Source organism: Spermophilus citellus, assembly GCF_964194105.1.
Source record: "Spermophilus citellus genome assembly, chromosome: X".
Taxonomy (NCBI): Eukaryota; Metazoa; Chordata; class Mammalia; order Rodentia; family Sciuridae; genus Spermophilus; species Spermophilus citellus.
In genome coordinates this window covers 40317964-40335663 of record NC_138190.1, presented here as the reverse complement: position 1 = coordinate 40335663, position 17700 = coordinate 40317964, and the positions used below count along the sequence as shown (strand labels likewise).

The 17700-nt window shown below is 49.6% G+C and overlaps 1 protein-coding gene across 2 annotated transcripts; it reads right to left on the bottom strand.

Moving 5' to 3' along the window:
- Positions 1-2580: 2580 nt before the first annotated feature.
- CDK16 (cyclin dependent kinase 16) lies at positions 2581-14678 on the bottom strand. 2 transcript variants are annotated; one of them, XM_081277805.1, is made up of 16 exons: positions 14276-14678; positions 9770-9983; positions 9026-9159; positions 8801-8926; positions 8651-8707; positions 8440-8554; positions 7547-7641; positions 7387-7449; positions 7014-7137; positions 6715-6835; positions 6510-6607; positions 6319-6424; positions 6194-6236; positions 5960-6050; positions 3974-4051; positions 2581-3570 (listed from the first exon to the last, which is right to left on the bottom strand). In XM_081277805.1, exons 2-16 carry the CDS (start codon positions 9975-9977, stop codon positions 3530-3532), a joined length of 1500 nt encoding a protein of 499 aa, XP_081133931.1. In that variant the 5' UTR covers positions 9978-9983; positions 14276-14678; the 3' UTR covers positions 2581-3529. The 2 variants fall into 2 exon arrangements, with proteins under 2 accessions (XP_081133931.1, XP_081133930.1); XM_081277804.1 differs by lacking the exon at positions 2581-3570 and adding an exon at positions 3611-3883 and having other exon boundaries at positions 14276-14408.
- Positions 14679-17700: the final 3022 nt, after the last annotated feature.

The window sequence follows — 17700 nt, the reverse complement described above, 5'->3', positions numbered from 1 at the left end:
ACCACCTTGGCCTGCAGGCCATTTTTTTCCCTTCCTGAACTAGATTTATTCGGTAGACAAAAGTGATGAAGGCAAGTCAGCCCCAGGCTCCTGTTGTGTGTTGGAGTCACAGCAATAATAACTAGTAGTCTGCTCAGTTTAAGTGTGTTGTTGGATTTAAATAGTAGCCTCAGGCAGCAGGTACTATTATTTGCCTTCCATGGGCAACAGTGGGGGTAACTGAGGACCAGAAATGTTAACACATTGTCCCCCAGCTAATAAGTGCTGGAGTTATAGTTCCAACTCAAGAAATCTGGTTCTAGAAGTGTGACCTTAAACACCAGGCCTGAGATTGTCAAACTGTGCTCCAGGGCTTTCTGCCCAGGAAATCCTCTCAGGGGTTTCACAGAGTCTAACTATTTTCAAAATACTTTTTCACTCCTGTCATGTGTTTATTGTGAAAATATCCAGAGACTACCTGATCTAAACAAAAGGTCTTTAGGTGTCCTCAATATTTTTAAGAATATAAAAAAGGGATCCTGAGGCTGAAGTTTGAGAAGCATTGTGCTAGGCCAGATTTCTTTCTCAGCCTCGGCACTACTGTCATTTCTGCATTGTGGGGAACTTTGCAGGCTGTTCAGTTACATCCCTGGCACTACTACTAGATAACAGTGGCACCCTTCAGGACAGCCAAATTTCTCCCTCCAGATATTATTAAATGTCCCCTGTGGGCATTGTCCCTGGTTGAAAAACACTGTGCTAGTTTATGCTACCATTTTTTTTTTTCTGTTAGGGCTCCCAGCTCTACTGGTTGGTGATTGAATTTTTTCTCTGTGGGGCTCTCTGCATGTTTATCTACCTGTTGGCGGTCCCCACCTGGCTGTCCCAAACTCCCCTAAGACAGGCTCATCAAGATTCCAGGACTGTTTCAGTGACTTCCTTCGCTACTATTACCGATTTACCACAGGCAAAAACCTTGCTTTTACACATTCCTAGGCCCATATCCATACATGTCTGTCTCCTTGCACAATTTCAATCCTCCTCACCCACACACAGCCTCATAATTTACTTCATTTTCAGTTAACCTCTGTGAGACAGAGATTAATCTCTGCAACTCATACATAATTCCAGCCCCCAACCCAGACATGCCACAGATAAGGGGTCACAATACCCCGAGGGTTGTATAAGCCCTGTAGGAGAAAAAGGAGCACTTCTTTCACTTGGGACCCCCAAAGAAAGTGGCATTTGAGTTGAATCTGACACATGACAAAGAGCTGCTCTTCAAGCCCAACTGAATCTTGTCAAATTCACTGAATTTGCCCCTCTGCAAACTGTCCCTTCCCATTTACCTGGGCAACCAAGTAAATTCAAGAAGCCTTCCTTCCCAGCCCTAGACTTTTGTTGTTTTTTTGTGATACTGGGAATTGAACCCAGGGCCTGGTACATGCTATCACTGAGCTACACCCCCAGCCCTAGACTTGGTTTCTTCACCTTTCAGAAACCAAATTCTGCTCATACCAATAACCCTACTGATTCCTAGAGCAGTTGGGTGAATTCCAGTTCTCTTATGTCTGGACTGGCAATCTCATCCCCCTTTGCAAGGTCCTCATTTTTCCAGCCCCTTTTTTTGCCATAGGTGGCCCATATCTTCTGATTCTACCTAAGAGATGGATAGCACAGGAAATCTGCTGAGGAGCTTGTGAAATTTCCAGCCCTGTTACAAGAAAACAGGGTGTCCTGTTTTCCAGGCTTGCATTCCCATCTCTGGGGACATGGCAGCCACTATGGCACCATGAAACTACAAGCTGAAATACCATCAAAATGCATATAAGGACACAGTGGTGTGATTAGAGGTCTTCAGGTTACCACCACTGGGTTTTAGGAAAAAGCCACTTAATTAGGCTTACAATTACTTGCAGCATTTGCCTGCCCTGCCCACCCCACTTCAGCCTTTTGTCTATATTCTTGATTCAGGGCATGTGAGCTAGAATTTACAGGACAGAAATTAAAACCTCAACTATCCCCACATGAGGGTAAGTCCCAGTCTGGGACCTCTTCCCAAGATCACCTCACCCATGCCCATGGTTTCCACTACTTCTTGGACACCAGTAATCCAAAACTTCCAGCTCTGTGATCCCACTCCTGAACTTAATCCATGTATTAAAGGATTCTTCCTCTACCTACTCAGAAGTCCAAAATCTAACCTTATCTCATTTCTTCTCCAATCAGTCCTGGTCAGATATGTGGTGGTCACACTGGGCCTCTTTGCTTCATCCCTACACCCTGGGGCTTTCAGTGTCCTTCAAACAGCTTCTCTACAGCCCTTGCTTCTACCCTGTCAGGCTTACTCTTATTGCTGGATATATCTAACTCCTCTCTGCTTGATTCTCAGCCCATCAACACTCTTCAGCCTGCCCTTCCTGCTTCAATTGGATGTTCCATTATATGTACAACCTATCAGGTCTTGTTCATAATCACACCATGTCCCTGGCCTACTCCCAATGCTATCCTAGATGATGGGGACCAGGTATGAATTCTCCAAATTTCTAGTAATCACCGCAGCTTGAGCCCCCACCCCTTTACAGGGATTTGCAATCAGGCTTTTCACTTTAAACTTTTTAATATTTCATACAGCGATTATGGTGCATTCGGGAACCCAACCCCCCAAATCCCATTAGGAAGGCTCCCACCCTTGCCCTCCCACCCCGTTTAAGGGCCCCAAGGGCTTAGGGTAGAGGAAGGGGAGGTAACCACCCATCCAGGGATGACCCTGGAGACTGTCCCTGCCCTGTCTCACCCTCCCAGGGGTTAGGGAGCAACAACTGGGCACAAACCCCCCATGTGTCCCTCTGTCCCTGCTTATGCATGTATACACACTATGGCTCCTGGCTAAGTTGGTCAGTTCCTTCCTGGCAGGGCCCCTACTCAACAGCACCGAGTGAGACAGGGCAGGAGGGCTGGGCTGGGGAGACCCTGAGAAGGAAGGAGGTCCGGCTACAGGACTGTAGGAGGGAAAGAGTGGGATCTCCCCCCACACCTTGTCCATCTCCCAGAGTCTCCAGCAATTTACAGATCCCCCTGCAGCTGGGAATGGCAGGCAAGGGAGGAAGGCGAGTGGCCGAGGCATGCTTTCCCATAGCCGATCCCAGGGTCTGGTGATGGTCAGGGTTCCAAATAGGGGCTGTGTCCCTGCCTCTCTGAAAGGCTGGGAGTGGGGCTTCATTGCACAAAATACTGTGGGAGGGCCTCACACAGGGGGTGGGGCCCAGCCAGTCTGTATACAGAGATATTGCATTTAAAAAAATGAAAACCTCATTTAAAATAATTAAAAAATAAACAATGAATGAAACAAACAAACAAAAAAAAAAGGCCCACACAACATGAGGCAGATGGGGCAGGCAGGAAAGCAGGTAGAGAATGCCTCAGACCCAAGGCATCGCCACCTTCTTGTCTGAGTCAAGAGCCCCAGCCTGGGCTAGCTCCAGACCCCTGGCTGGCCATGGGGTAGTGGTCCTGGGAGAGGATATGATGAGGAGGGGTAGGCCTGGCCTCAGTGTGGGAGGCTGGCACGGCCATGCTGTCCGCCGGCAACTACCGAGACAGAGAAAGAGAGACAGACAGACAGACCAAGCAAAGGAGTGATGAGAGCTTTGTTAGCACCCAGCAGATAGGCCAATGGGTGGGTTGACAGGCCAATGGTTGGGTGTTTGGGCAGGTGGCAGGGGACAAGTGGGCAGGTGAGTGTGGCTCAGGCAGGTAGGCAGGCAGCAAGCAGGGAGGATGCAGTTGGGGTCTGCCCTGTGAGGGGTGTGGCATCCCTCCAGCCGCTGCCTGCTGGGACCTCGGTCTGTGGCTTAGAACTTGGCTTAGAACTCGGTGTCCACCACACGGAAAGCTGGCCTGCCTGCAGGGGAAAGCAGAGCGGATGGCTGTTGGTGGGCAAGCAGGTAGGTGGGTGGGGCAGGGGCAGGGACAAGGGAGGCGCCACACCTACCTGAGTCAGGCATTGATGAGGACCGAAGATTGGCCTCCTTTTGTAGCTGGATCTCCTTTAGTGCAAATATGGAAGTAGCTGTGGGTGGAAGAGACACCTATGTAAGGGATAACCCATGGGGCCATCCAAGACCAGCCACTGTATGGTCCCACTGAAGGAATTAGACCAAGTTGCCCTTTTTTTTTTTTTAAATAAACATTTATTGGGGCCCTTTGGTGGCACAGGCCTTTAAATTTTTTTTTTTAAGAGAGGGGGAGAGGGGAGAGGGGAGAGGGGAGAGGGGAGAGGGGGGAGAGAGAGAGAGAGAGAGAGAGAGAGAGAGAGAGAGAGAGAGAGAGAGAGAGAGAGAATTTCTTAATATTTATTTTTCAGTTTTTGGCGGACACAACATCTTTGTTGGTATGTGGTGCTGAGGATCAAACCCAGGCCGCACGCATGCCAGGCGAGCGCGCTACCGCTTGAGCCACATCCCGAGCCCCAAGTTGCCCATTTTTTAAAAAATATTTTAGTTGTAGATAGACACAATATTTTATGTATGTATGTATGTATGTATGTATGTATGTGTGGTGCTGAGGATAGAATCCAGTGCCTCATGCATGTGGTCAACCACTGAGCTACAACCCTAACCCCAAGTTGCCCATTTTTCAAGAGGCCTTTCATTCATCAAATAATTCCACACACAAACCAGCTACAACTAGAGAATATGGGATGTGGATTACTGCATGTTACAAAGAAGTTATTTTCGAGAGTGATAATGGTATTGCAATGACTACCTGTTAAGTCCAGGTGATGGATGGTATTTTAGAATCTGATTTAAACCATTATTTTGATAATGGGGATTGAGCTCAGGGACCCTTTACCACTGAGCTACATTCACAGACCTTTTTATTTTTATTTTGCTGAGGCTGTCCTTGAACTTGTGATCCTCCTATCTCAGCCTCCATAACCACTGGGATTACAGGTGTGTGCCACTACGTCCTGCATTTTTAAAATATGATTTAACCCAGTGGGCCAATTGTTTTAGGTGAGATGACATTTTCTAAAAAATTGTTCATAAACATGCCCAAATTATTTAAGGATGAATATATATCTATGGGATTGGATTTGATTCAAAATAATCAGAGGGAAGTAGAGAAAACCACATTAGCTGAGTTGATGAATTGTTATAGTACTTGTGTGAACTCATCATATTATATTTTTTGTTTCTGTTTTTGTTTTTTGGCAGTATTGGGGATTGAAATCAAGAATACTCTACTGAGCTACATCTCCAGTCCTTTTTATTTTTATTATTGTTTATAACATCTTGCCATCTTCTTGCCTCGGTCTCCCAAGTAGTTAGGTGCGCTACCATGCCCAGCAAAGGTTAACAAGCATTCATTGGGTTAAATGAATTTTCTTATTTTTAAAAAATGGCATTAAAAATGGTCCTGCTGATTACCTCAGCTACTCTTACTTGGGAGGCTGAAGCAGGAAGATGGCAAGTTCAAGGTCAGCCTGGGCAACTTGATGAGACCCTGTCTCAAAATTTTAAAAAGGGCTGAGGATGAAACTCAGTGGCAAATTGCCCATGGTTTCAACCCCAGTACCACAAACAAACAAACAAAAACAATGGGCCTGGAATAATCAAGATGACGTGAGGGAGCTCAAGGGAAGCTTCTATCTTCATTTCTTGACTTGTGTGTTGGCTACATGGGTGTGCTTAGTATGTGAAAATTAACTGCATTGTACAGTTAAGCTTTGTGCATTTTTTAGCACATATATAAGGAAATGTCTTTTATGTACTGTATGTTTGAAAATTTTTGTGAAAGGTAAAGGAACTGAAAACCAAAAAAATATTTTAGTAAATACAACCCATTATACTGTATGAACAAGGATGTCTTTTTAGAGATGGCACAGCTAGAACCCTCACAACCAGCTCAGCTGTCCCAAGGAGTCTTGTTCCCCACAATCCCTACCCCAGTTCATCCATTCTCCAGTTCTACTTACTGTCAGGAAGTTTGTGGATCCGCTCTCCCAGGCTGAGAAAGAATGGATGTTTCATGGCATCCTCTGCGGAGATCCGATTGCGACCCTCAAACTGAGTTGGGGGGAAGTAGGTGCATTAGTATTTTCAATGAGAAGGTCTCTCCTTCCTGCCAGCCTCAGAGCCCCTGGGGGTCATTGTGTCCCCATACCTGGAACCTCCCCACCCACAAGACTGGTCCAGGAAAATGGTCTCACCTGCAGCAGCTTGGTGAGGAGGTCAGCCCCATCGCTATCAAGTCTACCACAAGGACAAGGGAATCTGTTTTACATTGAGTTTGGACTCTCTGGTCCCTAATGCCCACCCCACCCACCAGCCTCACCGGGGTGCGTGGCTCAAAAGGGCCTCAGCTCGGTACTTGGGATAGTTGTATGTCTTGAACTCCTCATTAGACAGGATGCCTGGCCATGTCTCCTCAGTTGGGGTTCCTAACAGGGAGGAGTTGTTTGATTCCAAACATCTCATATCCTCCCTTCATGTGCCCACAGCTCCTAGGGCCTACACATTCCTCACCCAAGATGCGGAAGATGAAGTGCAGCTGCTCCTCCACCGTGGAGCCCGGGAAGAGGGGCCGGCCTGTGGCCATCTCATAGAAGATACAGCCCACACCCCTGGGCAGGGAGGGCACAGTGAACAGGGAGGCAGTTGGCTGGGTGGTATGGCTGCAACAGCCACCCCCTTCACCACCTGGCCCTGCTATACTTCCACCTCTCCTCACCACATGTCAATCTGGGTGGAGTAGTCCGTGGAACCGAGAAGGATGTCAGGGGGCCGGTACCACAGTGTCACCACTTCATTTGAGTATGTCTTCGTTGGGATTGACTTGGCACGGGCCAGGCCTGGGCAGCAAAGAAAAAGGGCAGCTGGAATAAGGAGATCACGGGCAGTGGGTAGAGGGTGTCCTAGGCAAAGTTTAGAAAGGCTGATGGGAAATGAGACTAAGTGGCCATGGGGAAGGGGAGTGCTGGGAGAATAAGGCTGCGGGAAAGAGAGGAAGAAGGGGGAGGCTGGTGGTACCAAAGTCAGCCAGCTTGAGTTCTCCCCTCTCGTTGATGAGCAGGTTCTGGGGCTTGAGGTCTCTGTGTAGCACCTTCTGCCGGTGGCAGTAGGCCAGGCCACGGAGCAGCTGGAACAGGAACAGCTGGGAACCCAGTAATGACAGGCAGAGGTCAAAGGATATCCAGCAGCCCAACCCCTAGCAGGCAGGAACTGCTCCCTCCCAAACACAATGAGCCCAGAGCTTTGTTAAACAAAAGAGGACAGGCACCCAATGTCAAGCATTCCCAGCAAAAAAAAAGTCAAATGGGAATGGCCATTTCTGGAAGATTTGGGGGGTGCAGTGGAGTGGGTGGAGTCCCCCTCCTGTCCCTGCTTCTTGCCCCACACCCACTTTCACGTTGTGCATGTTGATGACATTCCCACAGTCATCCAGGTACTGCTTCAGGTCCTTGTCCTGAGGAGAAAAGAGGCAATATAGGAACAGCATCACATCCAGAAGCTCTTGGCCATCTCCCCACCTCCCTCTAAGACCCACTGCCACCCAACCTTACCAGGTACTCAAAGACAAGGGTGAGGGACTTCTCCGTGTGGATAATGTCATGTAGTGTAACAATGTTGGCATGCTTGAGATCCTTGAGCAGGGACACTGCAGGAAGCATGGGAATGAGATGGAGCAAGAGTCAGAGTCCCATTCTCAGGACAAAGGTGAGGACATGGACCAGATAGGGATAAGCCCAGCATTTCCTTCTTTCCCCATGAGGTAACATCTCACAGCAACTGGCTCTAACCCACCCTATGCCAGGAAGGTGCCTCCATGTTCCAAATGTGGGAAATAAAGCGCAGAGACATGTACGAAACAAGAACCTTGGATTGCTGCACCAGGTTCATAAGATACTAGGTTTTTACAGTCTGATTTTGGTTTCTGGGAAGGGGAGTTGCTCCAATCCTCAGTATACAGGCCTGTAGCACAGTGTGAAACTGAGTTTTCATGCTTACTTTCTTTCTTTCTTTTTTTTGAGAGAGAGAGGGAGGGAGGAAGAATTTTTTAATATTTACTTTTTAGTTTTCAGTGGACACAACATCTTCATTTTATTTGTATGTGGTTCTGAGGATCGAACCCAGCACCCTGTGCATGCCAGGCGAGCGCGCTACCGCTTGAGCCACATCCCCAGCCTTCATGCTGACTTTCTATACAACACAAATCCATTCCAGGTGCTATTCTGAACACTTTAACCAAAGCAGGCACCATGGTTTGCAATTCATTCACCTTCCCTGGTTCATTTACAGATTCCTGGTTACTCTAATACCTGGATATGTGGGTGATGGGCATTCTCAGGAAGTCCAGAGCATTGAGAAAGGTTTCCCAGAACCTCTAGTTTTTATCCTCACCATGGAGTGTTTGTGTGCCATGGGGAATAACCCCCATATGAGATGGGGACTGTACCTTCCCGGATGGCGGTGCAAGGTGCCCCCTCTTCATGTTCCAGTCTGATTTCCTTTAGTGCCACAAGGTTGTCTGTGAGCTTGCTTTTGCCTTTGTAGACGGTGGCATAGGTACCCTGGGATGTGAGGAAGTGTGACGAGAGGTGCTATGAGGCTGCAGGGAGTTTCTACTGACCTCCATCCCCACCATGGACCTCTTGGCTGTCTCTCACCTCACCCAGCTTGTCCAACTTGATGTAGGTCTCCAGTTTCCCAAAGCCGATCTCAGACTGTGGGATGAAGGAGGCAGGTTGAAGCAGGCCCAAGGGATGGCTTTAGGAGAGGAACAAGAGGAGGAGAGAGCAGGAAGAGAAGGTGCTCACCAGGCTGACGCGGCGGAGGCGGCGGCTGAGGGGCTTGTCAAAGATGGGGCTATTGAGGGTCAGCTTCTCAAGGTAGCCCTCGGGCAGCCGGATGTCGGCTGGGAGTGACAGGCGCTTGTTGATGTCCTAGCAGGCAAGACAAGGGAAAAACAGGACCATGAGTTCTACTTCCCCAGACCCAACCCCTTTTCCAGCTCCTCCATCACCAAGACGGGGTTTAAGCACCTCAGTGGAGATCTTGCGTGGGGGATGGTTGCGCATGCGCACTCTCACTGGAGACTGCACCTCATCCGAGGATGTGGCTGAAGCCTGGTCACTCTCCCCATCTGACCCCATCTTCAAGTCCTCGTGCACAATCTCTGGTGGTAGGGATGGGGGAAGGCAGGCCAGGTGGGGTCAAGAACACCCCACTCACACACACAACACATTCCCTCATCATTCCCATTTATGCACATGGCCCCAGAAACAGCCTTGAGACCCTTAGGGACAGGATAGTGGAGCCCAGGGAAGCCCAGGTGGGCCCAGAAGAGGTTGAAAGAGTGTATGAGGGGATGACAGGCAACAGTAGTCACCTAGTGGAGCACCTCATTCCAGGGATGAGCGGAGACTGCGGCTGGCCCAGGGCCAGAAGGCAGGTGGCAGCAGAGGTAACCAAGGGCCCTAGGAAGGCAGGCCCAGGGCAGGCAGAGTGCCAAGAGGCCTTAGGGCTATCATATCACAGAGTACGGAAGGGCAGAGGGAGTCTTGGGGCAACTCTAATAGGCAAGGTACCCTTTCCCGTGGAGCATGGACACAAAGCCAAGGAAAGGAGCACCAATGGACGGACAGACAGTATGTTAAAAAATAATTGTAGGGAAGGGGAGAAAAAGAAGAAAAGAAAATGAAAATAACACAAGTCTAAGAAGAACTTGGCTGGAAGACAGCACCTGGGGACTGGGAGCAAGGAGAAGTAGTAGTCAGTGGACTGACCTGGTGCAGAGCTAAGTGGGCCCCGTCCAGGTCCAGAGCGAGGTTCCCCAGGGGCAGCACGTGTTGGAGCCTCTCCAAGGTCGCTGCCACCACCACCACCACTCTCATCCAGACCTATCTGCTCAGGGGCACCATTGGTCTTATCTATGCCTCGGCCCCCTCGGAGTGTCATTGACAGCTGCCGTTTGATCTTCTTCATCTGATCCATGGCGACCTGAGCAGGGGACATGAATAGAAATGGGTCCCACATTAGCATTTGCTTGACTACCATGGGCACACTAAAACCTATGACAACCTATTGGGAGCACTGATACAAACACTCCTAAGTAGCCCACCTGGGTACTCAGAATTGGGTGGCTGGCTGAGGGCAAGGGCCCACCCAGTAGATTGTTGGTCTCCACGGTGGCAACCTCACTGTGGGAGCAGAGGGCTCCACAGCAGGCAATCTCAGGTACAGCGGTAGTGATGGACCCAGCCACAGGTGGGACAAGGGGCTCGCCCAGAACTGAGGGACCAGTGACACAGCCCCGGGCGCGCCCATAGAATGGCATGTTCCGCTGGCACCAGCCCCACATTGCCCCCAACTGCCAAGGCAGAATGCTCCCTGTGGCTACAAGGACCCTCAGGCCTCCCCCAGCAACCATTGTCATGGTGACTAGTGGACTACCCCACTGCTCTACCCAGATAGGGGGTGCAGAGTTCCTGTCCAGACCCAACCACTGTGTGGAGTTGGGAGGGGCCATCTCAGTATACTCTAGTTGTCCTCAGAGCTGCTGGAAAGGTTCAATCCAGTTGGGACCCACAGTGTCCATCTCAGATTTTCACAAGCCAGGTCACTTTTTTCCCTCTACTAGACAATGTACATTTCCTTTATCACCCCCCAAATTAACACCCCAGTCCTCAATGTGGCCCTTATCTCATTTGCCCCTGTTACCTCTCTGGTCTCACCTCCCCCTTGACCATTCCCAGTTGTCATTGTACAACTACACTCAGCAGTCCTACCTCAGGGCCTTTGCACTGGTTGTTCCTGATACCTAGGACACCCTTCGTGCAGAATGTAAAATAGCTCACTCCCCACCCACTTCATTTCATTGCTCAAATGTCGCCTTCTTCATGAATAACCCTATTTAAAAATCTCAACCACCCTGAAGTAGATCACCCAGCACTTATTACCTCCTTAGAAATGACACCATCTATTTATTGGTCTCTTTGCTCTTTACTGTCTATCTCGTCACCACAACTAGATAGTAGCACCAACAGGATAGATTTCTGTCTGTTTTGGTCACACATATATCCTGAGGACCTGAAATAATTACTGACACAGAAAGCATGCTCAAAAAGTACATATAATAGAAACAAATAATCACATAGGACCAACCTCTGCTGAGGTGGTTGAGTCCCTGCTACTCATGAACAACCTCAAAAAAGGTGGCCCAGAGATGCTGGTCTAAGGAATATGACCTAGATGGGCTGCTAGAGAGAATGGGGCCACCAAAAGGTTTAAGCTGGCCTTCTTCTGCTTCCTCCTGGGCTCTGGGCCAGTGAAGAGGGGGAAAGACCTGGCCCAGGAACCATCTGGACTAACAGCAGGGACTAAGATGGCCCTGGGCCCAAGGGAAGTAGAGCTAGATAGGAGGTCGAGGATGAGGCTGTGGCTGCATTTGAGAGAAATGGGTCATCTGTTACCTTGAAATCAAGTGCTTAACCCAGCAGCTCCCACCCCTGCTTCTGTCTGCCTTTTAAACTCACTGCCCTCAAAAAGGGAAGAGGGTCTAGCCTAACAGAAAGACCCAGATAGAGGATGAGGTCCATCCACAGAGAACCCAGGATATCGACAACAAAATCCTGACCTGGGAGGCTGAACACTGGACCTATGGCCAGCTCCCAAAGACTACCTTGTGTCCCCATATGGCATGGATACCCATTGCTTTGAATGTGGTGACAGGGAGTGGGGGAGGGGTTGGAGAAACTCTAAGTAGGGCTGAATGGAAGATAGAGAGGGAGACAAGAGTAGTCATGACTTCTGGAACCCTCAAAGGCTAGATATGTTATGGCGTTCCATTTCTTGAAAACTTTAGGAAGATGTGGTAGGAAATCTGTGTATCATGCAATACTCCCAGTGGTGAGTTTAGAGAAGCTAAGCAGGCCCCTGTGAACAGACACTTCAACATTTATATGCAGCAAGACTATTATCATTTCAGTTTTGTGGGCCTTTAGATTTTGAAATAAGTGAAGAAGGGGGCAAGAAACTGGACATATAACTCTATCCCCAAAAGGGCATATGCCCAGGGGTCTGGGGTTGTAGCTCAATTGTAGCATGTAAGGCACTGGGTTCGATCCTCAGCACCACATAAAAATAATTAAATAATAAAATAAAGATTCTGTGTCCATCTACAACTATTTTTAAAAGGGCATGTGTCCTTTATGACCCCCAAGGACACACACCTATCCTCCGACTATTCTCATACTGAAGGATATTTGCTACCTCATAATACACAATCCACTGGGGACAGTTATTATTACACTCTATTACTCCCATGGTCATATAACTCCTCATTCTGACCATCATGGGCACATACCCTCAAGAAGGTCTCACTACATCTTAACTCCCATTAGCATCCATGATTTCTCCTTTTATCTCTAACTCCACTGCAGCATTCAAAGCCCTAACTTATTGCACTGAACACCGTTGGTATATGCTCAGCCCCTCTAAGTAACTTTTGGTACCACATTCATAGGCCCCTCCCTTCCCCAGTTGCCTGTTAGCTCCTTCACTTCACAGTACCGATCCTCTATCAATGTGGTTCCCCCCAGAATTCTGCCCCACACTAACATGCACTTGGGACGCTCTACAGCTGACCTGAATTAACACTCGCTGAACCTTCACACTGCTCTAGATCTCAATAGCACAAAGTAAACCTTGAAGATCCCTGACTGGTTTTGCCCACACTCAGGCCCCTTCTCACCCATGACCATCGTTAACATATATCTTGTCAAGTCGTTCTACTACCCTATCCCTTCCATCAGCACAAACTGGACCTTCATTCCACCCTGACCCCTATTAGCACACACATAGCCTTACAAGTCCTGCCTCCCCATTAGCACACCCTAAACCCTTACTCAGCCCTATTCCCCAGGGATACACAACACACTGTTCTGTAATGGTCTGACCCTCATTAAGTGTACACAGCTCTCCATTCAGCCCTGACCCCCATTAGCACACACTTCAGTTCTCCATGGCTCTAATCCACTTTGGCACACCTACACCATCACATATTCCTGACCTCTGTTTCTCTTTGCTTCAATCCCTCCACAGTTTTAACCCTTGTTGGTTCACACTTAGGTCCTCTTCATAGCCCTGCTTCCCCCTATTATACACTAAATGACCTCCATAGCTCTACCACAGTTCCCCCTGAACCTCAATATATTCCAGTGCCACACCAACACACATTGTCTTTACAATATTCTGACACTCCTTATATTCCAGATTTCATATGGCTGACTCTCCCCCAGATGGTACACATTTACATGTCTCTGACTTTAAACCCACATTAGCAGTCAATCACTAGAACTTTATATACAGTATTACCCTGCACTTTCTGGAGTCTCACATTCCCTTTGTGGACTCACACCTCACCTTGACCCTTAGTGTGCTGAGCTCTTACATACTAAGACACTTCCCTCATCATCACCCTCCTTCACACATATATGCAATTCTGATACCCATTAACACAAGCCCAGATCTTCTACCATCCTGTCCCCATTACACACCCTTGGCATACACCAGACCTCTCACTATCCAGATCTTTATTACTACATGCATACACCCTTAAGGCCATGACCCTCTTTAGCACACATTGGGCTCCAATTATCTGCCCCTCCATGAGCACACCTTGGACCCTCACTCTGTAGCCCCACCATTAACAAATACACAAAATTAATACCAACTTGACCCTTATCACCACACACTAGGCCTCTTAGCCCTGATCTTATCGCCACACTTTCTGTTACCTCCACCACCCTGTCACCTATTAACGTATACTGGGCCCCTGCAGCCCAAACCTCCACTAGCAAGTCCTTAGAGTTGTCCCGGGACCCTACCCCCTAAACACACCTCAGATCCCTCAGGGACCTGCAATCCCCTGCCATTAACACACACTGGGCCTCAAACCTTAATGCTCCGACCCCTGCACAGCTCAGGCCCCCATTAGCAAACCTTGAGTATTTCGCTACTCTGTCACTCATTTCCACATCCTCTGGTCCTTTGGTCACCCTGCTCCCCCTTAGCACCCACTGCACTTCCCATCCCCAGCACCCAGGACGGGCCCAGGGCGGGGCCAAGGTCAGGGAGGCCACAAATGACCCCCCACCCTGATGCATTCTGGGAAATTCGCAGGAGGAAGGGGGCACCTGCCAGTCTGGCAGTCCAGACCCCGGGGCGCCGCCCGGTGTCGGGGTTGGTTCTATAGGAGCAGCCCCCACCCCAGGTCTTGGAGACGCGCTCACCGGCGGGGGCGCGCGAGCAACCTCAGAGCCGCGGGGCCGGCGCGGTGGCGCCTGGGGCGGCGGCCCAGGATGAGGCCGCGCGACCTCCTTCTCCTCCAGTTCGCCGCAGGCGCCCGTCCCAGTAGTCTTCGGCCATGGCTGCTGGGCCCGGGCCGCCGCCGGCTGAGGAGGAGGAGGCGGCGGCGGCGGCGGTGGCTGAGGCGGAGGCGGCGTCCCGCTCAGCCGGCCATGAGCTTGGCCGCTGTGGGCGATGCCCCCGGGCTCGTTGGCGCCCGCTGGAATCCGAGTGCTCACTGCGGCTCGAGGCTCAGAGCCGACTGCTCGCGGAGACGCGGCGGATCCCAGGGCCGAACAGCCAACGGCCCAACCGCCGCGCGCGCTGCGCTCCACGCATGCGCACGCACGCGCTGGAAAGGGTGAAGTGGGAAGGAGGGGACTCACCTCTGACTGCTTGTACCAAAAGACGCGTCCGCAGCGGGAGGGGGCACGGCCATTGCGCGCCCACAGGGGAATGTGGCGCCGGCCCTGGAACGGCGCCAGGGGTAAATGTGGAGGTTTAGTACTCAGTTTCGATCTTGCCAGAGGTTTGTTAACGCCGAGGTGAGCAGCAGCCAGTGGCCAGACTGCTGGTCACCACTCTCTACCCCTAGTTGGTCTCACTTGGTACATTCCCATGGTGGCAAACGGGACTTTTGCAAGGAGGAAAAAAGATGAGACAATCAGTTCTAGTCCCTTGAGATGCCCCGGGAGGCAGGAATTTTAAAGGTTCAAGAGAAGATGACTTTTCTAAAAGAGATGGCCTGGATAATCATTGGCTCTTACCACCTTAGATAGGACAGCCTAGCCCCGCCCTGCTGCCCCCCCCACTGCTCATTCCCACTGTGAACGTGTGCAGCCCCGCCCTTTGAGGTTGTCTCCAAGCCAATCGGATTTGTTCCCTGTGGTGAGGCAGAGCAAGAATGAAGGGCGTGGCTGAACTGAAGAGGCGTGACTTCGCCTTTCCTCCTAATCGCCCCTTCTCCTCTGCCCGAGATTCTCATTGGTTTTCACCGGGGTCGGGGGAAGCTCGTTTTTGTTCTATACTCCTAACTACAGGCTGAATATTCCGCAAGGTGACTGGTCCAAAGAACATTCAATCGGGCACCATCCCGCCCTTAACCCTTCCTATCTCCTCCGACCTCTTGGGGTGGAGCCTAGGCTGAGAAGAAAGGTGGACCTTTAAATGGGCGGGCTCCACTACTGCGCAAGCTTGGAACTTTGGGTGGGGCGGGGCCTCCTCCTGTCTCCCGGGAGCGCATGCACTGAATTGCTTTTTCCAGCCACCTCAACTCCCTCTTCTTGTCCGCAGTTCCCCTCCGTAGCTTTATTTCTGTTATTTACTGTTCTCTGTTGTGTGCCAGGAGCTGCTAGGCATACCTAATCCCTCACTTCTCTCTGCGTGGAAAAACTACACTATCCCTAAGTCCAACTCAAGGGGCGGCAGCCTTTGGGCGGGCTTTCTGGGATTTCCTTACACTGCATCCCAATTCAAAAGCAGGCTCCCTGCCTCTTCTGAGCTTCCCTTTACGGCAGCCTTGATCATACCAGTTAGGATTTTCATTAAAGTTCATGTTAGTAAGGACTTCCTGGGCCATGATGGGGGTGGAAATATTGACAAAGACAAATCACCACCGCTGGATAGATGTCTCCTACCCTTTTTCCTCTCTTTCACTCCAGCGGTATTTCTGTTTCTGAATAAGGCAAGAACAATCCAGGACTTTGCACTGGCTAGTTCCCTTTGTCTGGAATGCCCTTGCCCCATGTATCAGAATGCCTCATTCACTCCCTTCTTCCAAATCCCTCAATCAAAGTCACCTTCCACAGGATGACTTCCTTAAGTACCTATTTAAAAATCCTTTATCCCCATAACTCCATATCACCAGACCTGGCTCTGTTCTTCACCTTTCTAAAGCACCAAGTTTTTCCCCCATCCGCAGTGCTGGGGAGGACCCCAGGGCCTTGCACATGCTAGGGAATCCGGTTTACCACTGAGCCGCATTTCCAGCCCCAATCCATTTCCAACAATTTACTTATGCTATTCTGGGTTTTGACCTAGCAGAATGTAAGTCCCCAGAGGTCAGCGTGGATTTGTTGTTGTTGTTTTTATTATTATCTAAGAGGAAAAGTTTTATTCCGAAATTTCACAAATCATTTCCTTACCCATAATTAAAGTCTGGTCATTGCTCAATGTTGGTACCACTAATCTGATTGAAATTTGAATAAAGGGAGGGAGATGGGGCTTAGGAATGCCAGGCCAAAGCAAAATTCCAAGGAAGTCCCTCACATCCATGTTGTTGTTTTTTAATTCACTGCTGGATCCCAAATGTGTGCAACAGTGCCTGGCACATAGTTGGTACTAAATAAATGTTGAATGCCTGAGTGGCAATTAGATTCAGGAAGAGGTAAGAGGAGACATCCTTGTCCCACCTGTCCATTGTCTCTGCTAGGTGCAAAGGGCTCAGCAGTGACCGAACTGGGGCCTTCTGAGCCCTAGTCTTCTACTGTCTGGCAGGTATAACAGTAGACAAACATCGATAGTAAAATAGTATGTGGGAAAGGAACTAATATACAGCCAGGATTAATGGGTAACTCAGAAGCTGGTTTTGATGAAGGGCAGAGTATCAGGTATAAGGTATCAAGGGGATCAAGGAGCTGTAAAAAGGGCTGGGGAGCTGGGTGCAGGAGTCTGAGACAGGAAGATCATCAGTTTGGGGCTAACCTCTACAACTTAGCAAGGCCCTAAGCAAATTGGCAAGATTGTCTCAAAACAAAACAAAAAAATTAAAAAGAGCTAGGGATATAGCTCAATAGTAAAGTGCCTCTGAGTTCAATCCCCAGTACCAAAATTAAATTAATAAACAGGGCTGGGGATGGATGTGGCTCTGTAGTAAAGAAGCCCAGGTTCAATCCTTGGTACCGAAGGGGGGGCACTAGGAGAAGTAGCTCAGTGATAGGAGTTTGCCTAGCATGAACAAGGCCCTGGATTCAATCTGCTGTACCACAAAACAAACAAAATAGGAGCTATAAAGACAAGTTTCTAGAGTTGTAATGTGGGGGAGGGTCCACTGAACAAGGTACGCGGGGTACTAAAGCTGGGGCAGTAGAGAAATGGGGGAGAGGAATAAAAGCATGTGTGCAAGCCTCATTTGTAACAGGAGAGACAGTGGACAGATGTGTGGAGTGCCTGCCATACAAGGAGCACTAATATTGGAAAGGTGCTTATGGTGGCAGTCTCTCCACTTGACCTAGACAGCTACCACCACCATTAATCGGACACCAGAGGTAAAATGCTTGTTAGCCCCAGTGTCCTGGTGAGGACTAAATGGCAACTATGGAAGGATGAGGTCACCCAAGCAGAGTAGACAAAAGGGGGAAAAAATGGTCAT

Coding starts and splice junctions, on each gene's coding strand:
- CDK16 (XM_081277805.1), bottom strand. CDS start 9,977: ATGGATCAGATGAAGAAGATCAAACGGCAGCTGTCAATGACACTCCGA. Junction 6,608..6,714: donor TCCACCCAGATTGACATGTG/GTGAGGAGAGGT, acceptor CTCCCTGCCCAG/GGGTGTGGGCTGTATCTTCT. Junction 6,425..6,509: donor CTTCATCTTCCGCATCTTGG/GTGAGGAATGTG, acceptor CCTCCCTGTTAG/GAACCCCAACTGAGGAGACA.